General features: G+C 45.6%; 2 protein-coding genes, 2 non-coding genes and 1 pseudogene across 4 annotated transcripts; 3 read left to right on the forward strand and 2 right to left on the reverse strand.

Moving 5' to 3' along the window:
* The first annotated feature begins 1,521 nt into the window (after positions 1-1,521).
* On the forward strand, positions 1,522-7,033 carry LOC127772534 (CDP-diacylglycerol--serine O-phosphatidyltransferase 2). The gene is made up of 13 exons (XM_052298467.1): positions 1,522-1,767; positions 1,898-2,137; positions 2,850-2,915; positions 3,095-3,154; positions 3,549-3,639; positions 4,018-4,072; positions 4,162-4,241; positions 4,358-4,474; positions 4,557-4,641; positions 5,168-5,259; positions 5,804-6,057; positions 6,154-6,242; positions 6,661-7,033. The coding sequence occupies exons 2-13, from the start codon at positions 1,983-1,985 to the stop codon at positions 6,786-6,788; spliced, it is 1,272 nt and encodes a 423-aa protein (XP_052154427.1). The 5' UTR covers positions 1,522-1,767; positions 1,898-1,982; the 3' UTR covers positions 6,789-7,033.
* A 2,430-nt stretch (positions 7,034-9,463) lies between these two features.
* Positions 9,464-11,713, forward strand: LOC127775130 (uncharacterized). Its single transcript, XM_052301443.1, has 4 exons — positions 9,464-9,736; positions 9,847-9,940; positions 10,345-10,554; positions 10,866-11,713. The coding sequence occupies exons 1-4, from the start codon at positions 9,638-9,640 to the stop codon at positions 11,576-11,578; spliced, it is 1,116 nt and encodes a 371-aa protein (XP_052157403.1). The 5' UTR covers positions 9,464-9,637; the 3' UTR covers positions 11,579-11,713.
* Positions 11,714-12,142: 429 nt separating this feature from the next.
* On the reverse strand, positions 12,143-12,261 carry LOC127775247 (U5 spliceosomal RNA). Its single transcript, XR_008017922.1, has one exon. It is a non-coding gene; the product is annotated as a U5 spliceosomal RNA (small nuclear RNA).
* A 9,274-nt stretch (positions 12,262-21,535) lies between these two features.
* Positions 21,536-21,607, forward strand: TRNAD-GUC (transfer RNA aspartic acid (anticodon GUC)). Its single transcript has one exon. It is a non-coding gene; the product is annotated as a tRNA-Asp (tRNA).
* Positions 21,608-21,986: 379 nt separating this feature from the next.
* Positions 21,987-26,448, reverse strand: LOC127773137 (uncharacterized; annotated as a pseudogene).
* Positions 26,449-26,887: the final 439 nt, after the last annotated feature.

The raw sequence follows: 26,887 nt of genomic DNA on the forward strand, positions 1-26,887 counted from the left end.
CTCGCCGCCGTATCAGCAGCAGCAGCACATCGTCCTCCTCGTCCATTCGTCCGTCCTGTTACGCTGATTTCCGCTGCGAGCGCCGGTGATGAGGTGACGACGGTGTGACACCATTTGACTCAAACAGCCTCTCCTCGGGCCTCGTGCCGGTCAAATGGCACGGCGGCTCCAAGCCGGACATGCCGCCCCGCCCGCCCCCGCCACCCGTGACCGTCGCCTGCGTCGCGCGGGCTTGGGCGCGATGCCCAAGCCAACACGTGCCGATCGGGACAGGGGCCGCACCTACGGCCCGGATCGCTCCGGACGCGGATCGTACAGCCAGCGCCGCGGTTGTCGCCACCACCGTGTCCTCCTCTCCTTATCTGCTAGTACTACGACTACCCGCGGCTAACCGAGAAAACGAACAAGCGGAATCGAACAAATTGAGCTCACCGTCGTCATAGTAGCTTTTACCTAACGCTTACTCTATTTCTTTTTCTTCTTTAACAAGGACCCCATGGCAATTGCAGTGTAGGTAGACTGGTGCCGTCATTTATCCCTGCCCATGTATCTAGACCGGATCGTTTCTACAAACAAATGGTGTGCTAGATACGGTCGAAAATGATCAAAAAAAAAAAACAGAGATACGGTCGAAACCTGCTTAAATTCGGCAACTGTTTGCTAAAAAATCTGTTCGGCATGCCGTATGAGTATTTGGTGCATCTTGGGCGATTTTTTTTCAAAAAATGTAAATGAAACTCACGTGACATGCACCATCGGAGATACGCAAGGAGTTTACATATTTTTTGTATGCATTAATTCGGTTATCTAATATATTTTCTACAAATTTCCTTCTTCCAATTTTAGTGCTCCCTCAAACCGTTCAGTTCATCGAGTTTAATGAGATATCTGAAATTTATCTTCTCACTAGGGCTTATATTTAAACCCAAAACAAGATCAATTTAACTTATAAATTTTTGGGAGTGTTTGGCAGGCCGGCTGCCACAGCTGCGGCTGCGCACAATAAGGGTGGCACTATGAGGGTGGCACTGTTCGTGCTGGCTACGCCGCAGCCGCAAAAATAACAGCCAAATAGGCCCTTTATATTCAATATAAACATTTAAAGGATATGAAGCTTTGCTAAACAGAGCAATTATAAGCCGCCATAATGCAGAAGCTACCACACCAAGACATCCGTGTGTCACCAGCCACGTGACACGGCGATGAATGGGATTTTGGATACAAGACGCAAAAATACAACAAAGGTAGTTGGAACTCGGCGACGAAATCCACCGTACCCCGGGTTTTGCCAGCCCAGGAACCCCCGCCCGGGACCCTCTGCCAGCCAGCCCCGTTACAGGTGCGGTGGCCACCCGCCCACACGACGGACCAGCCCAACAACGCCGCGCCGCCTGCGCCTCCTCTCGGTCTCGCGGACTCGGTGGCGCCGCGGCCGCTGCGGCGTTGGGCGGCGCGCGCGCCCCCGAAGGCCGAAGCGTTACGTGGAGGCCGCACGCACGCCGACCCCCCCCCCCCCCCTCCCCTCGTCTCCGTCGTCGTCATCATCCATTCTCCTCTCCCCTGGTTTTAAAGAAGACGAGACCGCCACTTCTTCGTCTCATCCAACCCAAGTACCCAACCCGCGTCGTCATCGTCGTCTTCCTACTTCCTCCTCCTCCCCACCCCACGCACGCGCGTGCGGCGCCGATCGCGGCCGACGCCGAGATTTCCGCGTGCGCGTGGAGATAGGGCACACCCGTTCTCTCTCTCCCTCTCTCGGGCTCTGAAGTAATCCTTCGCTTCTGCTTCTTTCTTCTTCTGCATGTCCTGTCTGTCCCCCTCGTCTCGTCTCGTCTCGTTTCTTGCTTTCGCCTCTCCTGACCTGACCGCGACAATCCGTGGTGGTTATATCGCGCAGGCGCTTCGCTTGGTTTGGCGTGTTGTTTGGCTGCCGCGGCAGTTTTCTCCTGTCACATCTCGCAGAGGGTTCTGGAAGTGGGAACATGGAGGCGAAGCAGAGGACGAGGCATCGCGACGGAGAGGAGAGGAGGCTCGTAGCGGCGGCGGATGGCGGCGCCGAGGAGTACGACCCATGGACGGCGTGGCTCTACAAGCCGCACACCATCTCGGTGCTCCTCGTCGGTGCTTGCCTTCTAATGTAAGTGCTCTTCCACGATTAAATTTCACAAATGTTTTATTTTTTTTTCTCGCTTTGCTGCCTCTGCCTGTGACTTAAGGGCTAAGGCTGTAAATTTCTTGGTGGGAGAACTGAAAAAAAAGGCCTTGTTGTGTTGGGGCAAAGTACAATTCAACAGATGCCAGGGCTTCTGCCTATCAGGTGCATCAACATTGTCAGAGTTGAAAGCAGGGCATGTAGTACTCATTGTGATTTTTTTACTTTCTCTGAAAGAAAAAGGTGAAATTTTTGGGTCGGGAAATTTAGTGATTTTGTGCCAGCAAGTTGAGGTTTCTGAATGATTGAACGAACATGAAAGCATGGCAGTCTGGTTCAGCAAGGCTAGCAAACAACCGAGCGTACGAGTGGCTGAGGAGAATCGGAATCATGTTCAAGACTCGTGCGAAAGCTTCCCTAGAACAATCATTTTTTCCCATATCATTTTTAGCAGGTGCAAATTACATGGGAAGTACATTCCTCTCGTCCTTTTTTTTTTTAACTGTAGAAACGGCTCACCAAGAACTTTATTGTTGTTATTGCTTCATGAAAGGATTAAGCATATAACTTAGTGTCTGAAACAACCATTAGCTAGGCTAGGCTGTTGAGTGGTTGGTTGTGAACTTGCTGGGGCGTTCTCCTTTTCACTTTCTCGTGGTGCTGTCTGATTTCATGTTCAATCATGTTCCCGTTTCAGTTGGGCAAGTGGAGCGCTTGATCCAGAGGGTGCTTCTTATCACAGTAGTGCGACATCTATTAAGAGGTAATGACCGAAAACCTTTTTTTTTACTTTACTGGAAAGTGATGCAATCATCTAAGGGAACTCTGGTTACTTCTCTACTTTGATTGTGTCTTTTGGACTTGAGCTGTTCTCCTCTCACCACTGCACAATGATTGGGAGAGAGTGACACTGACTCATATTTTCTCACTGACACTCTCCAGGGGTGTCTGGGCTATGATTGCAGTCTTCCTTGCTTACTGCACTCTCCAAGCACCTTCAACGTGAGTTAGCCCCCCTCTTCTTATATGTATTTCAAACATTGGAACTATGTTAGTGCAGTGGCTGTCGTTGTCAGGCATTTTGCTTTAAGTAGGGAAATTGAAGGTTTTCTGCTTCAAAGAGGTGACCCACGTGTTACTGTATGAGTGAGACCATATAGTGGCCAATTCTCTTGAAAGTGTAGGGCTTATTATTCGTCAGGTTGTTTTTAATGGTGACACAAAAATTACCTTGAGGGACCCAATACCAATGCCATTCTCATGCTGTTTTTGTACTTGCTACTTTTGTCTTCTTTATCTCCTTGGGTTCATAACAATTTGAGAACCTGTAAATCTACTGTGCATCTCTAATATTTTTGCATGATGATGATTCAATGTTCTGGCAATATTGTCACAGGATACTTATTAGGCCCCATCCTGCTGTCTGGCGCCTGGTGCACGGACTGGCTGTCGTTTACCTTGTCGCTCTAGCCTTTCTTCTTTTCCAGGTTAGTTGTTACTATTGAAAAATTCATACATCGATAAAGTAGGACAAAAAATGCCCTTTCAATAATATCCCATGCACGCAAAATGTTAGAAAATGGCGGGAGATGTCTATTATTCATAGGGTTATTTTGGGAAGTTCTTACAGGAGCGTGAAGCGGCAAGTATTTGTGAAAGAAAAAACTTGAGATCCAAGCAAATGCAAATTTTCTTGTCAAAAAAAAAAAGTTGGAAGTCTTGTATCCAAACTATTTGATTATCAAAATTCAGTATAAATGGCATTTTTTCAAGACTCTTGAGCGAGGGGCCTCAACTACGTAGAGATATGCTACATCTTGGATATCTTGTACTGTAATAATTCTTATTTCTTTCTCGTTTTCCAGAACCGCGATGATGCTCGCCAGTTCATGAAACACCTTTACCCTGATCTTGGAGTTGGTAATATCTTTACATCGAAAGGATTTACACTGGAAATTAAATATTGTAGAAGAAATGGTGCTGACAAACATTTCTGTACACTAATGCAGAATTGCCGGAGAGATCTTATGGAGCTGACTGCCGTCTGTATGTTCCGGAAAACCCTAAAAACAAGTTCATAAATATTTATGTATGATTTTTCATTTGAACCTTCCTATTTCATGAAGATGCTCTGGTTTTTGTTATTATTGTAGTTATTATCATTGTTATTACCCCATCATATTTGACGGTTTGATATACATATAGGAGACATTATTTGACGAATTTGTGGTTGCCCATATTTTGGGTTGGTGGGGTAAAGCTGTAATGATACGAAACCAGCTTCTTCTTTGGGTCCTCTCGATTGGTTTCGAGCTAATGGAGGTTAGATATGGTTACTCAACCTTTTGTTATCTTTTACTTGTTATCTCTAACAAGGTATTGTGCTTATTATGACCTTTTGCAGCTTACATTCAGACATATGTTGCCAAACTTTAATGAGTGCTGGTGGGATAGTATTATCTTGGATATCTTGATCTGCAACTGGTTTGGTAGGACAATCAGAGACAGCTGACTTTCATGTTGTATACATTCAGTGACATTGATGATACATTTTTTACATCTAAAGTTATTAGTAAAACAAAGTTAGGCAGATTAAAATAATATAGTGTTTTTGGGTTTGCATATTTTATACAGTTTGTTTGGATCTAACTCTTATCAACTGAACATGATAATATAGAAAATGAATAGCGATGTGATGTATCTGAGAGTTTTAAGAAGAAAACTTAGACCTGATGCACATGCATACTGCTGACATTAAACACTTACTGTTTATGAAGTAATATAATTTATCTTCTTCTATCAGTTCATGGGTTGAAAGCAATCTTTCTATTTCAGTAACCAGTTATTGAAAGAGTACCTGCATATGCACGTTAGGGTCAAAAGTGACAAGTAAATGTGAATGGAGGAAGAACAAATCTGCCATATAAGCCTCACTCTTAGCAGTAGGCTATGGAGTGTTTTATGTGTTCAGCTTCATCTAAATATTTTGGCTGAAATGCTAATATTCTTATTCAGGTATATGGGCGGGGATGCACACAGTCCGTTACTTTGACGGTAAAACATATGAGTGGGTTGGACTGAGCCGACAGCCAAGCATCATGGGCAAGGTATGTTACCAAACAAACAAATTGTTTCTTATTTGCAAATAGGTTAGTACCTTTTTTTAGGACTGTTCTTTTAATCTTCATTCATCATGGCCCTTAGGCCTAGATTTTTTTTTTTGTACCTGCTGAATTTTCCTGGGCTATTGTGCTTTTTGTAAGAATTTCCTCATCGATTCTTTCTTGAGTTACGACTTACAAGAGCCTCTTGCTACTGCTAAGTCCATGGGAGCATTCTATAACAATGCAGTCGCTGAGCAAAAGTAAATCACTTTGACTTCTTGTCTGTAGTACGCCAAACAACATGTGAGGTTTTCCCAGTGGGACTGTATTGATTTCTGTTGCTCTGTCCAAACTCTAAACTGTCAATTGCCATTATTGATACCTGACTTCATAATTTATTTTGTTGTATACCATTCTGGCATTCAGTGTGTTTTATCTGATTGGACTATATGCACATTTGTGCAGTTACATTCTGCTTCAGACTGCATACTATAGTTAGGTTGAACCCATTTACAGTTTACCGACCTTCCTTTACTTGCATATGCAGGTGAAAAGATCACTGAGCCAGTTCACCCCTGCACAATGGGACAAGGATCAATGGTACCCTTTCATGGGGCCGTTGCGGTTCGTACAAGTGTTGTTCCTGTGCGTTGTTTTCATGACAGTGGAGCTCAACACATTTTTTCTTAAATTTTGCCTCTGGATTCCTCCAAGGAATCCTTTGGTTGTGTACAGATTAATCCTATGGTGGTTGATTGCTATTCCAACCATCCGTGAGTACAACTCCTACTTGCAAGACAGGTTATCCCAATTTCCCTGCACGCCCAATAGCATTGCACATTTTTTACAATTTTACTTAATGGCTTGCTAATATATATTTTTTCATGGTCACACCAGCAAACCGGTGAAGAAGGTTGGGGCTTTTTGCTGGCTCTCTCTAGCTATATGCATTGTAGAGCTTCTTATATGTATGAAGTTTGGACATGGTGAGTTACTCTCTTCTGACATCATCATCACTTGTGAAATAATTGATCTGATTTGAAAAATTACCTTATGGTCGCTTGATTTTCTCGTGATATATACTACTCCCTCCGGTTCTATAATAATTAACGTTTTGGACAAAGTTAAGGTCAAACTTTTATAACTTTGACCATCAATAACTTTAAAAATATTTAGTTTAAAGAAACTAGAACAACATATATAGATTTGTCTTTCAAAACACTATAATAAAAGTAAACATGCATTTATTTATTGTATATATTATAATAGAAAAATAAGATCAAAGGTATATTTTGTAGACCGTGTCATTGTCTAAAACATCAATTAAAATGAAACCGGAGGTAGTAGTATATATTTGGAACATTAAATGTTAAGAGTGCCTAACTTTTTTTGTAATCTGGATAGGGCTGTTTCATGATCCCATGCCTACTTGGTTGATCATCTTTTGGAGTTCGGTGGGGGTAGCACTAGTGGTTTTCTTGCTTGCATGGTCTTGGAGGAATCACCTGAAATATCAGAGAAAGCGGCTATAATGGATTAATTTTTCGGAAGATTTTCGACTCTGGACCCCCTTCAAACTTGTTTCTTCTTCTTCTTGATAGGATGTACATATGTGATGGGTGATGATGTAACTTAAATGTGATGGGTAATTATGTAACTTTAAATCCTAGGATAAAGCAATTTTCAGCTACATTTCACATTATGTTTTACAATAGCCAATTGTTGCCTCGCAAGAGGGATGGCTAATTTCAGATTAATAAGTGAAATATTACCATGACGTGATTTTGCTCCTGTGATTTTTATCGACTCTTTCCGTTTCATATCAATAAGTTATTTAACTTTTTTCAAGTTAAAACACAAGTTTAACTACATTATTTATAAAGAAATATAGCAATATTTTTAACACAAAACAAACATATTATAAAAATATATTAAATATTAGCTTTAATAAAAAAGTTATAGATATTATTCAATATTTGAATATGCTTGGTTATTTTTCAAGTAAAAGCCGGAATTTATATTTCATTATAAAAAATCTAAAACATACAAAAGCGGGGTTGCTACCTGATCTTTCCCTGTTTTACCTTTTTTCCATTGGTTTCTTTTCCTTGGTCGAATCTAAAGTAGTGAAAAAACTAAAGTTTTTCACCACCACAATGCGCCACGTCACCAGAAAAACATGGACCGTCCGATTCTTCGTTCCGTGGTTAGCAACCGTCCGATCTCAATAGATAAAATATCATCTTGATCCTTTAAGAAGTTGCTTTTTTAAAAATAGGCCCTTCCACGTCCCTGCCCTATTGGGGAAAGAATAATTTCCTTTCGTTCTACTCGCGTCCGGAGAGGCGGATAGTCGGAGACACCGCGCGTCCCCCTCGCCGCCGCGTCCTCCTCAAGTCTCCGGTGCCATCTCTCCGTGCCTCCTCCCATCGTTGCTGCCACCGCGTCTCCTCCCAATCCCCTCCGTCTCCTCCCCATTCACAGATTGCGGCACACCACTAGGTATAAAGAGATCACAGCATCACCGGTCAGCCCATCCCAAATCCGGCCAGCGCTAACCCCTCGTCGCCAACCATCACAAAGAGGCGCCCTGGTTCCACGCGGCGGCGGCGGCGGTGAAAGCCATGAAACTCAAATGGAACCATTGAGGTCAGTGCCATGTAGACTCACAGCAGTGGCGGCGGCTGCCCATGGAGCTCGATGGGGTCGTAGTAGTGGTCCGTGTAGATGCGGCTGTGGCCCATGTAGAGCATGCTCCGGCGACCCCATAGATGCTTAGGCCTTCTAGCTGTGCGCCACCACATCCTTATTCTTCTCTCTGCAGAGGCCATGTCAGGATTGCTCCAAGCATGCATGCCAGGATCTTCGCTATGCTTTGGCCGATGCACACAAGGTGCTCGATGAAAAGTTTACTTGAGATTGGTCTGCTATTTGATCAGTCCGTGGGAACTCCCCAGCTAGCTAGCTAGCTAGCTTAAACTTGCGATTAATTTAACTCAAGCAATGAAGCGAATAAGCGATGCATTCATCCGTCAGTTGATGATGGCTTTTGGTATGTAGCTTTTGAACTTAACGTGCTCTGGTTTTATGGCTGTGTTTAGTTCAACGCTAAAATTGAAAGTAAAAATTAGAACGATGTGATGGAAAAGTTGAAAGTTTGTGTGTGTAAAAAAGTTCGATATGACGGAAAAGTTGGAAGTTTAAAGAAAAAGTTGGAATCTAAACAAGACCTATATTAGATTTTTGTTCTCTTCTGTTGGTGTGTCCTAACATTATTGTCTTCCCTCATTAACTAAATAATTAATACTGGAGTATCATTTTAAATAAGAGAATAGTGATGAACACTTATCAATTATGGTCTAGAAGGAGAAGGCACTGAAATTTTCTGTAACTGATATACATCTTCAAGGAAGAAGCACCAACCTTTTCTACGATTGACAAAGCGCATGATTGTTTGTCACATGATAAAGTAACTCACAGAATGCCAATTTACCTATTTTACTACATTGTCAGATTCCATATGCGCATGTACAGCATCACAATGATTCATTTGATGCTCATATTCGGTTTTAGAAATATTGGTAAATTTTCTTTTAGAATAACTCCTATGACTCTAATTGGTCTTTATATTTCACATATTTCATTTTGCTGCTGAAAGCTAGATTGAATTGAAGAGCTGCAAATACAGAAATCCGTATGGATATACATCGGATTTGTTTACTCTTTTATCATACTCCAAACCCAACCTAATTCATTTTTGTTAACTCTGCGAAGTGCACATGGTAGGATAACTTAGGTTCATACACTTTTGAAGTCAGAAATATTTTGTACATCACTTTGTTAGATTTTACTACTCTCTGTCAGTATATGAGTCAGTTCCTCTCATCACCAAGCAGAGAGGATTTATAGGTATTGTTTCCAATTTCGTACTGATAACAGTACTTGCGATTATTACTTAAATAGGCGAGAGAGATACTTCCAACCTATGCAGCGGTGGTTCTAACAATTATTTATTATTTAGTTCTACGGTATTGTCAATTTTCAAATTTAAAGTAGAATTTCATACCATATATTTTAACTCATGTATACAAGGTTTTCATACGGGTATTTAATGTCGCGCAACGTGCGACTAAGTGGCTAGTCCAGCTGTGACGGGGAATCACGGTCGTATTCCAGCACGAATCTTAACTTCAATCGAACGGCCCACATCGACGCAATGTCAGGAGGGCCAACCGGCCAAGCCCAACTTCCCCCAAAAGCCCTAACGAAATAAACCCTTCCGCCCCCGCCGCCGCCGCCGCCGCCTCGCCGCGGCTCGCATCCCTCTTCCTCTCCCTCTCTTCTTCGCCGGCGCGACGCGACGAGGCGGTAGCTGCCTGCCATGCCGAGGAGAGGTGGAGCGGCGAAGAAGCCGGCGGGCGGCGGCGAGCTGTCCCGCTTCCTGCAGTCGCACCTCCAGACCATCAACGACACCTTCCAGGTTTGGCACCCGAGTCTCTCTATCCCGATGGGGTCATAGCACGGCTCTAAGCCTCCAATCCCACGGTAACTCACGGCGCGGCGGCGTGCTTGTTTACTTTGGGTTCTCAGATGATGGCGGAGGCGGCTCCCGGCGGCTTGGAGCGGACGGAGTGGTCTGAGGTCGTCAAGCTCGGCGAGCAAGTCTCCAGGCAGGCCACTGTTGGTAGGTCTAAGAACGAACGATTTCTCTCCCCACGTTTCGTGCGCTCAGTTGATCGGACTATACACCTACTTAATTTAGCGTCGGTAGGTTTAGATTGTTTAATTTCAGCGGAAAGAATCGCTTGGATAGAAAAAACTGTTGGGGAAATCAAGGTGTTAGTTTATTATTCCGCCCAATTAAGCTTGGCAAGGAATTAATGTAGCAGCATTAGGTTATAGTTCAGCTGCTGTATATCATCATATAGCAGGGAAATGTTATTTGCATTGGCCATTTGTTTCTTTCTAGTGGTTAGGGTAGCAAATGCAATATCCAACCAATGTGGTGTCGCGATATACTGATACCGTTTCTGTGATGATGTAACCTTAGCTTTGTCACTGTTCGCTGATGTCTGTTTTTCAATACAGCTGGAATGGTCTGGAGTGGTGATTTGCCTGATGTAGAAACACTCAAGGAGAACATCGTCGCATATTTCAACATCCTGCAGGGTTTCCTTTTGGGTTGCCACGGCAGCACAGTTGGCGCAGGACCCACACTTCACAAATCCATCTGTAGCTCTGCAAAGAATGTTGTTGACTCCAGCTTCTCATTGTTCAATCAAGCTGTTTCTGCTTATGGTAAGTAAAAACCTTTCTCAAGGATCTTCTTTTGTCTGAAGCTCCCATTTGTCTTCCTAACTATTAGGAGTAGATAACTAAATAGTCATTCAGAATTAACTAATGTATGCGGACAACCCTCATAACTAAATTTGATGATCTAATTTCCTTACGACTAAAGTGAGAAGGACAAATTTACCATTTTCTGCTTTTTATTTTCCTTATGGTGGTCACGATGTAATGCATAAGTGGATAAGCAGTAAGAAACCTGAATAGTAATGCAGTATGCAAGAGGATGTTACTAGCATTCACAGCTTTTTTGTGACGTGCAGAATCACGCAGTCCTGACCGGAAAACAACTATACATCAGGTGACAGGAACTGTATGGGAAGCATGTCTTGCTCTCAACAAGGTACCAACAACCAACTGTGTTGCCATAGGACGAGCCATGACTCAGATAGGTGTGTATCTGAAGGATATTCTCCGAGAGATGAAAGAACTACCAATTGGTGATTCTAATGGCACTGCTGAAAAATCTTCTAATGGAGCTGTGGACACCACAAGTTGTTCTGATAGAGATGGATCGTCAAGTGACCTTGAGTTAGATGAGGACTTCACTGAAGAGGAGGTTGCTGTTGCCAAATTGGTTGTCACTGTGGCTTCCGATGCGCTTGTTGTGGTGAAAGAAACAATTCGTTTCATTACTTGTTTGCTTAAGATCTCAGGTAACCGAAGTGGAGCTAATGAGGAAAAAGTTGAGACAATGGAACAATTGTTGAGCTGTTGCAGACAGGCTGCTGACCAGATTAACGACCTCGGGGCGTCTGTGTACCCACCACAAGACTTATCTGAGATGAAATCCTCAGTGAAAAGATTGTATGGTGGCGCCAATGCAATGCGGAGGGAAATCGGGAGCCTTGGTGGCTCACCTGAGGGTGCCTTTGTAGCCCTTGAAAGATTTGAGAAGTCCCTGGGAGCTCTAGAAGTGGAGATAGCTGATGATGTAGCAAACGAGATGGAAAATCTTACCATTAGCTCGTCCTGATTGCTGGAACTTGAAAGATTTGCCATACCTATATGATAATATGTCCTCTTGTTCGAGCTATAAGCTTTTGTTGTTCAACTAAAACGATGAATATGTATAATCCTTTCCAGTGTGAGATCAAATGCTTATTGCTTAGCCTGCTTTGCTGTTCCTTTCTTTTTGCATCTGGGTGAAGGCAATGTCTTTGTCAAATGCCACAAGACTGACGACATTTCACTCCATTCATTATAAAACTGACGATATTGACAAGTTCTTTTATCATACGCCACAAGGCTGTCACACTATTCTATTTATTCTGCTCAGGTATTCCCACTGTTCTGTTTGATTAAACGTAACATCGAATATATTTTTAATAATATATTTATTTTGTGCTGATAATGTTACACATTCCCTTTCATTCATGTTAGATTTGAGGCAAGAGTTCATCAACACATTTCCTATTATCTTGCACAAATACGATAACCTCACCAATTGGCAAAATGGATGCAAAATTGTAACCAGGAAAAGGAAAAGATGCAAAATTGCAACCAGGAAAAGAAAAAGATTTAAGTTTGAATTGTTGGCGCCCTTCCAGAAAGGAGGGACACCTCAAAAAATTAGCGTATGCTGCTATATGTGGAGCGCACACGGTATTCTTTAGTAAAAGGCGAAAGAATAGTTCGCTTTGTGCTCACCACGCAGCTGCGTGATTTTCACCCATTCCATAGCACTCCCTCTTTATAGCAGCTCTCACCTCGTCATCCGCCACAACTCCCCGAGGTGGTACTAATCCCTCGCACCCCACCACTACCTCTCCCGGCTCCCGCCGCTTCAGGCCCATCCGGACTTTGGCCCAAGCCGCATCGTATCCGTTGGGCAAACTCACTCGGCCCGTGCAAGCATATCATCCCCGAACGGTTCGTGGCCACGCGACGCGAGTGAGGAGGTGGCCAGCCAGCCGCGCGCGGCGCGCGTGCCGCCGTTTTTCCGACGAAACGCGCGTGGCGCGTTCGGCGCGGCGTGCGGTGGGGGGTGACCACCCACCGACCAGCGAAAAACGGTGGTGATCGCTCGCTGTGGCGCCGCACGCCTGCACGCACCGGCTGGCCACCAGCCACGTCCACGTACCGAAGAGAAGAAGGCAGAAGCCGCCGCGCCGGCCCGGCCCGGCCGCTAGCCACCAGCCATCGCGCTCGGGCGCGTGCGCGTGCGCGCGCGCGCGGGGCCCTGGACGCCGCACGCGCCGCTGGCGTGTCGCGCGGCGGGGCGGCAGCGTGTCGGGGTCGCGGGTTGAGTACCCAATGATTGCGCGTATTATACTTGGCGCTTCCCCAATCCTCGCGTAGGCTGTGGCTGTGGCTGCCTTTTCCTTCGCCGGTGCGCCGTCGATTAATCCGACGTTGATCGATACATTCCATTTCCCCATATTCCCACCACTATCACTTTGCTTGTAGGAGAATGGAATGGAGCAAATTAAGGTTTCTTTTTCCAAGGCAAAAAAGAAAAGCGATCGAGACGAGCTTGTGCATGCCAGCGTGTTACGTGCCCATGACGTATGTCGTCGAGAGTGGTGGACGCTGGACAGGAGCATGCAGCAAGCTGCCCATGCACGCTACGCTGACACGACCAATTTTGTTCAAAACCGATCGGAATTCGGCGCCGGTTAATTTGAAATTGAGCTCGAGAATGTTCACGTTCTCGATTAGGCTGACACGCAATGAGGCCGTGATGATAAAGTTGGTGGGCTGGGCGGAGCCGATCTTGGGCGTGGCAGACAAGTATGATGAGCCCTTTCGATGGCTAGATTTTGCCGATCATGAGAAGCACATTTTATCTGCTCCGTTCTGCGTTCGACGTTGTATCCTGTCTGGTACTACACAACTGTGCTTGCTCTTGTTCGATTTGTCTCAAAATTCATACTACTGCTTGCACTGTAAAGTGATCGCCTACCGTTGATCAGATTGACGCGAGTGAAGAACACGTCGACACGCCAGAGTACTACTGGCAGTGGCGAGCACTGGCAAGCCGGCTTCCTAAGAGAGAATCTATCAATTTTGACCGCTGGATGAAGCTTTTTGTCGTTGATGGGGACGTCTCCTTCGCCATACGCGATACCGGAAGCTTTGCAAATTGGAGTTACTACCACCAAGAGCTTGGAGCTACATACAGATATGACAAGAAAACAGATTACATGCATGCTAATGTGACAGTAATACTGCTCCCACGGCAAATGCCAGCATCAGGATGCATTTGATCTGCTTAATAATTTGCTAGTAAGGTAATCGCTGGTAGTGATTTCAAATTTTCAATATCATCTGCTGAAAGGTAATTAAGATAAGAGTATGAATTACGTATGAATTATCATTGTGCGCTTACGAGATTATACACAGGTAAAGTTGCTTTGTAGATAGGCGTGATAGACAGATCAAGCAGCGCCATACTGGCAATGCTGACGTGGCGCATGCGTGCTCGTATTACTTTCTTTTACGCAGGGGAATTGAACAAGTCCAGCCAACCTATGCCCGTCTTTCTTTCCTTCCATGCTGCTTAACACATGCTGACATTGTGATATATGCCCATGCTGCCATGAAGCCCTGCTGGCCTGCTGTGCTGATGGCTGAATCCTCCATACTCTGTTTAGCTGGTAACTCGTTCCTGCTTACTCCTGTGTTATTCACAGGTGATTTGGCAGGTGGCACTTGGCCAATCTTATTATTCTCAAACCGACAGTTTTGCCCAATGATGACTGAACCACGTACGCGGCACTTACAAAAGCTGAGATAAATCAAACAAATACTAAGGGAAAATCTAGAACCTTCTTAAATCTGAACTAACACAGAGAAAAACCCGAGCCTTATAAATATGAATAACTATCTTACTCTTCTTCGGTCGTTCCAATACCTTACTAGTGAGAAACACTTAGGAGTCTTCCGGCTAGCTCTATAGGGTGATGGGCTAGACGACCTGGATTTGAAACATCACCCCTTCTAATTATTTGATGTTAGATCATTCCCTAATATTCGTGTCTTCTCCAATACCCAACTAGCTCGATGATATGATTATCTACTAAATATCTGTATGTATTTGCCATCTTACTCCTTCACAGGTTTATTAATTTGGTCACTAACAGAAAATAAAAGGATGAGAAAAAATAGCATTAGAAAAAGAGAAATATTATGTCTTTTTCTTCAAAAATACAACATGTTTCACTACATTATTATAATATACTGATTACATTGAAAGCTAAAATCACATTAGGGGGTTCTTTGAAAATAACGCTCTTGTAGCAAATTCAACTTATTTTACTAAAGTATATGTATATGCAATTGACTAATGGACATATAAGATAAATACATGACGGGTCATATAGTAGGGGCGCTGATTTTCTATAATATTCCCTGCAATGATATGTCTTCCTACAATGAAACGTTGTAAACAAAAAAAAAAAAGGAAAAATGAACGTAAGAATTTTTACAATTCTTTCGGAAATGAGTTGTTTATGAATGAAATCGAGATATTTCAACGAAATCGAATGGGGCCCTGGTTTGGTGAAGCAGCTATACTAGATTGCTTTCCTGTGTTTCAGGACTGCACTCTTATTCATTCCTGTCTTGTGCTGTATCTAGCTAGGGCCAATTAATAGAGTATTTTTCTTGAGGTAATTAGTGGATTATATGGATTCATTTACTGTTCAACTAGGGGTAGTACATGCCCATTGTTTCATTGAGACATGCACAGAGGCACCATTCGAGAGGCGTTTTCCCTCCAATGCATTACATGAAAGTCATCAACAATCCATAAACAATCATCTGCTTCTCTTCTTATCATGGGGAGAATCCTATTCTAAACCAACATGGCACTTTTTTGCATCAAACATTAACAAAGCAAAGGAAGGCTATAAAGTAATCCAATATACATACACCGGTAAGAAACACCAGGGACCGTTTCTCTGAGCGGCTAAACGCGCATGTTACCTCTACTTTGCATGCTACTCCAGCATGCAGTAGAAAAAGGGGGAAAAGGATAGTGAAAGAAGAAAAGGAGTGAAGCTTCCATGCCTAGGTGAGCTGATAAGTGACATGCACATGGAAGGAGTTGTTAAGTCCAGGCCTAAGCATGCTTTAACAAACCCTAATCCCCCACTAATAAGATAGATTAACGCTGCTACCATTGACAAGCCAATGAGTTATCCTTAATTAAGCGATCACTGTCTGCACAAAAGGTGCATCATGGATTACTTATTGTTAGCTCCATGCATGCAGCTAGCGAGCTACGCAAGTTAGTTATGCTGCTGAGAGGAGTTCACGTTCACCATCCTGTTAGGGTATTAGGGTGAGTGATCCACCCACTCACCATAAACAAATTTACACATAAAAATTTACAGAAGTAAATCAGAAGCAACAGTCACACTTGCAATTTACCTTTTATTAAGTCAAAAAAGCAAAAAGGGCATGTTCTTATAAACGTTATCATCACTTTTGAACTACAAACCTGCCAACTTTACAAATACTCTGAATGTAAGTCGATTGAACGAGTTACATATGTCAAATTTGGTTAGCTCTATTTCTAGTGAAGAACAACTGAACAAGTTCAGAAGACAATGCATAAGTAGTTTGATGACACCGAAGCATCTGTATCTGTTCCTGCTACTGCTAGTACTCCATATTTTAGTCGAATTCTTTGACCAGTTTGATAATCATAGTGTCTTTTCTGCGTGCCATAATTTGCTTTCCTCATTCATCAATCATTCTGATCGTGCACCTCCCTCTCATGGACAGGAAAGTATATTTTCCTTCATCACAAGAAAAGCAAAGCAGAGAGGAGAGAGGAGGAGGCAGCTCGACAGTGCAGTCAAACAGAAAGCCCATTCGATCCCTTTCTCCACTGTCCTCCTCTCCAATGTAAGGTCCATTTCTCCCTGCTCCAAAATACAAATGTACACATGCTTGCTGCTGCATGGTCCAGAAGGTTTGCACACATTTATAAACATTATTGGTCCAGTTTAATTTACTGCTAATTCACTTGTTTATCAGCCCCAACATGCCTCGGAAGCCGTGCAAGTGCGTTTTGCAGTCCCCCACAAACATGCCTCCCATTCTCTGTCCCCATAAGGCCACAACCATTGTTAAAACCATCAACTTTCTCCACCTCTTCAGTCTTCATCCTTTATATATAAGCAAACAACTCTTTCTTCTTCTACTCCTCATCACTGTCCCTCTCCTGCTTGCTTCTTTCTGCTCCAGCTAAGCTCTTCCTCTCTGGAAGAACAGCTTTGCAATCTTGCTATCTCTCATAAGCTCAAATGGAGCTCAGTGGTAGCTGTAGAAGTATTGGTTGGCCAATGTGTGGAGGAGATACAGGTGAGGAGCCTGAAGGGAAGCCTCACAGATAGGCTTGGGAGAGTGTCCGTTTGGCTCCCACTGCTGGCTAAGCTCTCTGCTTGCTCCATGAGCTGAGCATGAGGAGGAGGAAGATGCAGATGGTGTGAGCTTGTGGGGAATTGAGGCTTCATGGTCCGAGATATATATATCTCTCTCTAGGTATCTCAAATTAGTAGCTACTTACTAATTAGTCTTCCTAGTTAGATTGTTTCTTTTCCTTTTCTTTAGTTTCTTCTTCTTCTTCTTCCTTGTTTTTCCTTTTTTGGTTTCTTGAGAAGCTCTAAGATGAGGGGCTTCTTGGCTAGAGGCTTGGGGTTCTACCTGGTTTCAGATCTTGATGCCTTCATGGTCTTCTAAGTAATGCAATAAACACTAGTGTTGGAGGTAGCCTCAAGCTTGGAATGAATCGAGTTACAATTCATTGTAATGCATCTATAATCTCTGTGTTTTTGCATATGTTATCTGCTGCTGCAACTTAACACTCCAGTGTGCTTTTATGCTGCTCTTGATGACGTGGTACGAGTAATATACAATCATGTGGTAATTTGATTGATTTATTTATTTTTTGCAAGAAGACCATACCAAATATCTTTCAGAAAAACAAAATTCGTCTGCAGAAATGCAGAAGCATGTGGATAACGCTCTACACTTGCGGACAAAAGTGATAGTATTAGTTTTAATCCTTCAAACAATTCTAATGAAAATCTATGCTAACAGGTGTACAGCATTAGGCTGAAAAATGCAGTTGTACAGCATCAAATGCAGCGAAGTGCAGGTTTTGTAGTCGGGACAAAAGCTGTGAAGTCTTTCTGGTCGCCACCAGTTTTAGGTTGCTAATCCCAGAGGGAGTAAAGTATTCAACGTGACAGAGCAATTGAGAGCGAGAGAAAGTACACCAGAGAGAGCTTAAAAATTTGTTACTCCTACAGTTTGGTCACAGTACAGCAAGGCGTCAGAACCGTTAAAGTTCTCTGAAGTCTGAAGCGCCCCAACGGTGAAGTGAGTGGAGTACATGCAATCTCTGCATCATCATCAAATGCGTGCAACGCAATCCATCTCTGCACCCAAAACGCACCGATGCTTCGGTAGATCACGCACACTGCCGTTACACTGTTACGCGAGAGCCTTGTGTAGGAGCAGCAAACTAGACTGGCAACATAGAGGCAGATTCAGAGAGTCAGTACTGGTACTACGAGTAGGAGTAGCTTAGGCTAGGCAGGGGCGCTGGGAGGCAAAGGCAAACGCAGCGTGGGAGTAGAGTAGAGAGGGCTGTGGAGTGGCGTGCCGTTGTCCTGGCTTGCCTCAATGCCTCCCCTCCGAGCTCTGGCTGTTAAAATGGTGCAGGGAATATTCAGCGGCTGCTGCGCAGGCAGTGGTCGTCGAATGCATGCACTGCAGCGCCCTGTGCTGTGTTGTGCTCTCGTATGGCCCCCTGACTCCTGCATCCATCCTCTCTCCTCTAGCTCTAGCCCTCCTGCCCTACGCTGCCTGCCTGCCTGCCTGCCGCTTTCGCTTTTGCCTTTAGCTGCTGTGACACCACTCCGCCTCTCTCGCCCGCCCGGTTTTGCTGGTGGTGGTGGAGCGGTGGATGCGAGCGAGCGAGCGCAACAACAGCGAGCCAGCCAAGCTAGCCACTGATCTCGTTATCCTCGTCCTGTTGCTATCTTGTGTGGCGTTTTGGACGATTCTGGATACGGGGTTTTCACCCCCTCCGAAACCAAGGGGGCCGTGGCCGTGGAATTGTCATTTGTGTCAATCACGGCGCTTTCCTTGGCAGCCATTGTTGTACGGAATTTCTATTTAAATCCTTCATAGTAGGTAGGATTAGGAATTTTTTTACATCGAGATTTCGGTGTGTATCGGCGATTGTTTCCGTTTTGTGTTGTTCGGAAACAAATCGAATTGATGCTACCCCGTTTTAAAATATACTACCGTTTCATGTTTTAAGACTTTCTAGCATTGTTCACATTTATATAGATGTTAATGAATCCAGACGCACATATATATTTAGATTCATCGATATATATATATATATATATATGTAAATGTGGGTAATGTTAAAAAGTCTTATAATATGAAACGTTATAATATGAAACGGAGGAAGTAACAATTATTCTAATTTGTTTCAGTATATAATAATTTGTTTACATCTTTATTCGATTCTGGTTTTGTTTTGTTTTAAAAAAACGGTAGCCCCGATTTGACCATTTTTCCGACAGTGTCTTCGTCCCGACAGGGCTGGCATTCCGCAGACAACCCGGCGCGACGACGAGGCGATCGAATCGATGGATCGTGCGGTGACAAGCGTTCGTCCGTGGGGTTGGATTTTAGCGTTTCCCTTTGTCGAGTTTCCATGGATGCGTGCGTGATCTTGACATGTTGATCGACGCCGCGGGCTGCCAAAGCCAAAGCTGGTGTGTAGATGTGCCGATCGATGAGGAAACCCATAGCATATGGCATGGACGGCGGATCGACGGATGGATTGACGTTTGACACCACTAACTCACGGAGCGACGGGTAGTACAGTACAGTAGGGGCCGCCTCCTCCTCCCCGATTCTTCTTCGTGATCCGTGCACAGTGCACGATGCCCTGCACGACGCTACGCGACGATGCCCTCAAGACACGCATCGCTCTGAACACGTCTCATGTAGCTGCGTGGCACTGTGCATACATACGACTACGTCTTACCATATGGAAACGAATCAACGATCGACTTCGCTGTGCGTGAGGTGGCATCAATAGTACTTGTAGTAGTGCTGCATGCGATGCATGACAGAGGCGCATCAGGGAGAGACGTGCAGGGTGTAGCGTAGTGTATGCACTGTACATGCGACAAGGAGTAGCAGTACATCGCCAAAAACCTGCGATCAGAAAGGACGCTAGTATCACAATTTTGATGTCGTTCGTACCGGCTCTCAAATTTGAACGTACGCTGATGCCCTGACGGAGAATATCAGAAATTGTATGCAGCAATAGTAGAAAATTTGCATTCACTTCCTGTAGAAAAAAAGTATTTCCTTTCATGTTACTTATCATCTCATGGATCGTCCTTTCAGTAATACACTACTCCTTGAAAAAAACATCTCGGCGTACCAAACATTTAAACTTAAAATTTTGATATCTCGAGTTATTAAGTAACAAGAGGTATTAAGTTTTACTGCATAATAAAATATGTGGTATCTCTCTTGGTATTTTTTCAAAGAAGGTGGAATTAACACTGATAGTACAGTACAAAGACATGAAGTATGATGCACTCCATGCATGCCCGCCCGGAGTTGCTGGCAGTGTACTCTAATTAATCCCATCTCTTTTCCCCGATGGTCCAAGATCAACAAAGACACGCTCTGTGCAATGGGCCAGCCTCTCGTGGGGACAAAGTGCAAAGTAGCTGAAGACAGTTTGATATAGATTCTTCAGTTCAGTCCCGGGTGTGCACGGCAGTAGTACTAGATATCCTAGTAGTAGTAGAAAGATCATGCGTGCTTGCATGCATGGGTGCAGATCAGATCAGAGCAAGGCCAAATTAACACCCAACACACGCAGGGGGAGTCAATGGTTTTCCTGAGCACCAGGGCAAAGCCATTAAGAGGAACAGGAGCGAAACCGCAGCTGAGTTGCAACAAATGCGTAGCAGCAGCAGCAGATCGTGCATGGGCATGCAACGCGGCCTCCGGCCTCGGCATCTCGGGTCTCAGTTGAGCTAGCAGACGAGCAGCAGCTGGCCGCTATAGCTCACGGAAACGAAGGCTTTTACGTTATTACAGAAGTTTGCAGGAACATGAAGGGGATAGTAGCTTTGACTTGGCAGACCGTGGAGTACCCATGCAGTTGTGCACAAGGCTCTTGTACATGCCACGAGCACGTGAATTGTTACGAGAAGGAAATGTGTTTTGGGGTTCCATTATAATGCGTGATGAGGACAAGGCATTGATGGGTGGTGGCGCTGCGTAAAGCGGGTGCCGTACCCTGCTGCGAGCAACGAGTAAAAAAAAAGAGGCAGAGGCAGAGGCAGGCAGCAAGGATGGGACGCCGGAGTCAGTAGTGGCAGGCGGACAAGACGTGAGATCCGGGAGATGCTGCTGCCGCTGCCTCCGCGCTCACAGTCACAGTAGTGGTGTGCCGCGCGACGGGACGGGACGTGACACCGCGCGCGCTGCGCCGTTGCGCGCGGCGGCGGCGGCGTCGCCTCCGTAGCGATACGCGCGCGCGTGCGTGCGTGCGGCTGCGCCGTGCCACCCGCGCAGAATTGATGGGTGGGTCGGCGGCTGCGGCTCACCCCGTCGGGGCGTAGAGTATTGGGCATGCGACCGCGACCGGCACGCGCGCTCGCGTTTCGGCGGGGTGCGTGATGCGTCAGCGTGCAGTTACGAGTTTGCCTACCGCTGCGGCGCACGTACCGCGCGCGTGGCTCGCTTCATGGGAGTGGGACTCGCCGTGAGACCGCGAGTTCGTGTCGATGCATACGGCCTCTTCTCTTCACAATGCGCGTGAGAGACGCACGCGGAAATGCGGGAGTAGTAGTTTGTTTGATGCAACTTTGCAGCTCTTCGTCAGTGAACGTACATGAAGTTTAATTTTGAAATTAGTTCCAACCAAGTCGTTGTAGTATAGTGGTGAGTATTCCCGCCTGTCACGCGGGTGACCCGGGTTCGATCCCCGGCAACGGCGTAATTTTTTTTCCCCAGTTGCTTTGCTTCAATTGCCATTGTCTGCCCTTCTTTTTTCCCACTTGATTTACTTCAATTGCCATTATCTGCCAATATCGGATTTTCCCCCCCTTTTTTTGGTTTACTTCAATTGCTAATATGAGCTGATTTGCTTCAATTGCCATTATCTGCCAATATCGATTTTTTTTCTTTTTTTGGTTTACTTCAATTGCTAATATGAGTTGATTTGCTTCAATTGCCATTATCTGCCAATATTGGATTTTTTTTTTCTCTTTTTTTGGTTCGCTTCAATTGCCAATATGGAACGCTGATTTTTTTTTTTTGGTTCGCTTCAATTGCCAATATGGAACGATGAATGCTTGTTTTCTGATTTGCTTCAATGACCAAATTATGGAATGCTGAATGTCCGTTCAGTTTAGCAAAGAACTCATCAGGCATATACAGTCTACTAGCTACGATCATCCACCTGAATGCCTGCACACACAGCAGTGGTCAATGCAACAAAGACGACATTTTCTTGTCTTTTCATTACAACATTTTATACTCCTGCTGCTGCTCTAGATTCAATTCTGACATTTATTTTGCCAGGCAAAAGGGACGCATAACACCAACACGCACGTAAAAGAACAACAGCCCACGCGCGGTTCGCATTCTCGTCCATCTGAGACAATCAAACGATCTTTTTAAATAATACATTTTCTCAGTCTCAGACACCAACGGCGACGCAGAAACAATTTCTTCTATACCTGGTATTCCAAAAAAAGAAAAAAAAAGTTCTATGCGACTATGCCTAAGCAATCTAGATATGACACTATTACCAAAATAAATAAAAGAAGAAAAAAATGCATTATCTACATGGACCAGGCAACAGTCAGCAAAAGCTGAGCGAATTGTAAGTCTACCTCCTGAGAGAACAAAGCATGGAACTTTGGCACAAAACCAATGCACCATCTCCTGCTCACGCCATTACATACTCCTTCCAAGTGGATCTCCATGTTGCCATGCAAACTGTAGGGAAGTGTCGTCGTCGCCACCGTATTTGCCATCGAAAAGCTCAATGTCATCAGCTATACGGCCTGACCGAGCTGTGCAGCGCAAATCCATGCCTCCGGGAGGCAGCCTGAGCGGCTGGAGCTCAACAGTGGCCTCGACGCCTTTCAGAATCCTGGCGAGCTTCAGGCGCATCATTGGAGTAGAGCGGTTGCCACAAGGTAGAATGGACAGCGCATTGACTCTGGACCAATCGTGCCGATATATACTAGGATGCTCTACTACTCCTTGGATCAGCTCACGGTAACTGTCAATGCCATTACCTGTTCTCTTCATCTTCAGGTTGAACTCGAGCAAGATTTCAGGATTGGTATGAATGGCTCTCCGAGGGCTCAATGTTGGCAGCCGCAAAACACCCTGCAGAGTAAAGCAATATGGCCACATAGAGATTTCATTATTTCCGCTTAGAGAAGAAGTCCTGGAAAGAAATGTGGAAGAGATGGAGTGCATACATGTCGTGATACGACGGTGAAAGGGTGGCCTATTTCTCTGTTGAAAATGTAATTGCGCCGTCCATCACGTAAGTCCCTAATCGCGACGAATCCGGATATGTCGAGTTTGCAGGAATGAAGAGAATCAGCTACAATGATCTCGAGGGTGTAAACTTGCAAGATGCTGCTGGGTGCACAAGTACACCACTCCAAACAAACAAGTCTAGGATGCAGATTCCTCTTAGGTTGCAACTTTGCTGGATTCAAAGAATTACTTAATTAGCCTGGATTATGATATGCAACATATGAAAAATACAAATCAGGCCAAAGCAAACAATAACCAGTACTCAGACCTTTGTCTTACAGAAAAGAATGTATGATTTGGAGAAAAAGTCTGACACAAGTGAATCTGTCTAGTTATTTGAATTGCAAAGTTGGCTCCTTAGCGAAGCCCCAAGCGGTAACCAAATTCCTCAAGTGACATAACACATGGCCTGATGGTTAAGGAAAAGTGCCCTTTTCATTTTTTGAGTGTTATAATATGTGTTCTTTTCCCCCTCTATAACACTACATCAAGGTTGGCACACTGATAACTATTGCTTGCAATGAACACAAAAGAAAGCCGCCTATTCATATGGTAAACTTGCTACTACTGCTGATTAACATGTGTAGCCTTTCTACCTATATTATAAGGATTGGTAGGAGTTTTCTATGTGACCACAATCCATTTTGCTATATAGAGTATGGTGATTAAGTCCATACCAATATATACTGTATTAGTCCTACTGATCAGTGATCACCACTTTTCTACCCAAGATAACAAGAAATCAGTATATATGTGTAAATAGTAGTGCTCATGGAGAAGCAGTTCAGATTGATATAAGATGTGCACTTACATTCACATTTGTCGGACAAGGTCCAGTAGTATAATAACACCGCATATGGCTCATCCGTTGGGAGCTCTGCTTTTGTAGTGCTCCTGCTGCCTGGGTTACACATGAAATAATTCGAACCCCTCCTTGGTTCCTGCACTGGTTGTATGATTGGCTCCATGACCAGCTTAAGCTGCTCCTTGCGCCACTCTTCCCTCTTCTGAATTTCCTCCTCAGTTGGAAACTTGGGTACATATGGCTCTGAAACCTTCGCCCAATCAGATTCCTCAGGAGATTCAAACAACAAGCTGTACTCGCCTTTTCCTTCCCCTCCCCCTGATAGTGTCCCAGGTAGAGATAACGCATTAAGCCTCAACTCCTCGTTTTCTTGCTGCTTCTGCTGATACAGAAGTCCCTGATCTTCCTCTGCTTCTAATGCAAAGATGGCACTGAGTCCAAAATCATGTTCTTGCCAGTCTATCCTTGCGGCATTTAGCCGGCAAAGCTTCCTATTGAGCTGAAGAAGCAAACATGAACATGATATTGGGTTGTTATCATCAACCTTCCATTCTAGAACTTGGTGTGTCCAGTTATCTGCTGAGGTGAAGGATGGGAATGCACAGCTGTTGTCATCATCTCCGCAATGGATGCTCACCGTGATTCCACTCCACCCAGTAAGAACAACGCCGTCGTTGAGCCATATTGCTAGATTGTCCACTAGGAACTTGAAACTCAAAATCTGATCCACCTGCGGTGACATCGACACCATTGCCACAGGTCTCAATGCGACTGTCTTGCCTCTTTGTTCTGTGAAGCCATCCATCTTTGGGTCCAAATAGCCTTCCAGAAATCCCACTGCTTGAAGCTCCATCGTCGTCAATGGCAGAACGAACCTGCCATAGCAGGCAAGCCTCCAGCGCATGTCGCGAGGGCATTCTTGTTCCACGAAGCTGCAGCCAACTTCCCCATTGGTGCCCACTGATAGTTCAAACCTTCGGTGCATCGCTTCATCAGGCGATTCCCACTTCATGTCCCCATGGCCTAGAGGAATGCAGGCAAGAGGCTTCATCTCCAGCTCCTCCCTTTCCCTGTCCAACTCTTCTTGCATCCTCCTCTCCTGCTCCTGCTTCTCGTGAAGTATCATCTCTTCTTGCTCCTCTTGCTCATGCATCTGGTAGAGATTCCTGGCCAGATCCTCCAATGCGACCGTGATGTTGATGAATTCATGGCCGACCCTAGCATACAGCTTCTCCTCCGTCCATTTGGAGGGGATACGGAACCATCGCTCGGAGAAGGCGATGGTGACTGTTGAGCCGTCGGGTGGCAGGACGAACAGCTTGTCATGGAGGCGCACCGCGAGTCTTGCGATCCACATGTTGGTAGTGAGGGCAAGGCGGTCGCATCCGGCGCCGGGAAGCCGCCTGATGACGGCGACCACCCTCACCGGCGGGGAGCCCGCCGCCGCGACGGCCGCGACCATCTCGGCCTTGCGGGACAGCCCGGACTGCGATGTGCTGAGGCGGAAGCAGGAGAGGGCGCCCACCTGGCCGCCGTCATCTTCCAGCTCTAGGCAACACCCGTCGGCGGCGAGGCGGGCGAGGCGGAGGGGGAACCCGCCCTCTCGCTCGGCGCAGAAGCGACGGGTCTCCCTGTGCGACCACAATGCCTGCCCTCTCTTGGCGGAGAGCTTGATCCTGAAAAGCCGATGGCAATGGCGCGGCGGCGCGGCGTCCCTCTCCTTGCCGTAGATTGGTCTAGCGTACTGCCACTCGTGGAGCACCGGGTCGCCCCCCTCGAACATGTCGAACGGGGCGAACAGCTGATCCAATAGACGCAGATGAATCTCCTCCTCTTCCTCCTTTTGATGAGCCGCTTTCTCTTCCAGAAAGATGGGGATGAACAAGCCTCCATGGCTTGTCGCACGCGTGTCTGCTACTACCATTGAATCCGTCTCCGTCGCCGCCGCCGACACGATCATATGGAATTGTTTTTCAGAATCTAAAGCAAAATTAGCCGCCGCCGCCGCGGCTGCGATCTTGACACACTGTCGTTTGCGTCGCCGCCGCAAACCCTAGAGGCCTAGCCGCGCTTTCGGTCAGTAAATTGGTCACCACGGATCTCTGTATTGTTGGTCAGGTTCGCTCCGATTCGGAAGAAGTCTTCAAAGTTTTAGACCTCTTCCTCCTCTTGATCAGCCGCTTCGTCTTTGAGGCCAATGGAGGTGGCGGAGAAGCTCTCATGGGTTGGCACGCGCGGGCGGACTATCATCTTCTCCATCGCGCCGGCCGCCGCAATGCCGGCGCTGGGGACGACGCCGCGTCGAACCCTAGCCGCTTGCCGCGCGCGGAATCTCCGGCGGATTTCGGAGGGAGTTTGTATCGATTCACGTAATCGATCGGAGTCTGGACTCTGGACTAGAAGCTGATCATCCTGTTCACTGGAACGGTTCGAGTGTCTCGTTCTCTCTCGGGCCTGGTTTAGAGCATGCCCAACAGATTACTTATTCTATTCCCTAACCTTTAATTAAAGAAATTTTAACCAAAATTCTCATCCAACATATTCCCTAACCAACATCTCAATAATCCAGGTTCCCATATCCGTATATGTCGTTACTCATTTGCAGGGAACCATTTTTTCTTCCCAATCGCGGTCGTCGCTGCCTCGCGCGCGTAGGGGGAAAATTGTTCCCGCGCTCCTTTTCTCGCCTTCCTCGCCAGTCGCCAGCAACAAAATTCCTCTTCCTCCCAGGCGTCGACAGCGGCTTTCCAGGCGGCGAAGCAACGGCCAACCCCTTCCTCGCAGGCGTCGTCGACTGAGTTCCACGCGGAGATGCAGCGGTCGTCCCCTTCCTCTCGGTCGCAGGGGTCGGCGTCGGTATTGCTCCAGGCAGCGATGCAGCGGCCATGCCCTTCCTCTCAGGCGCAGGCG

Source organism: Oryza glaberrima, chromosome 5 (assembly GCF_000147395.1).
Source record: "Oryza glaberrima chromosome 5, OglaRS2, whole genome shotgun sequence".
Lineage (NCBI taxonomy): Eukaryota > Viridiplantae > Streptophyta > Magnoliopsida > Poales > Poaceae > Oryza > Oryza glaberrima.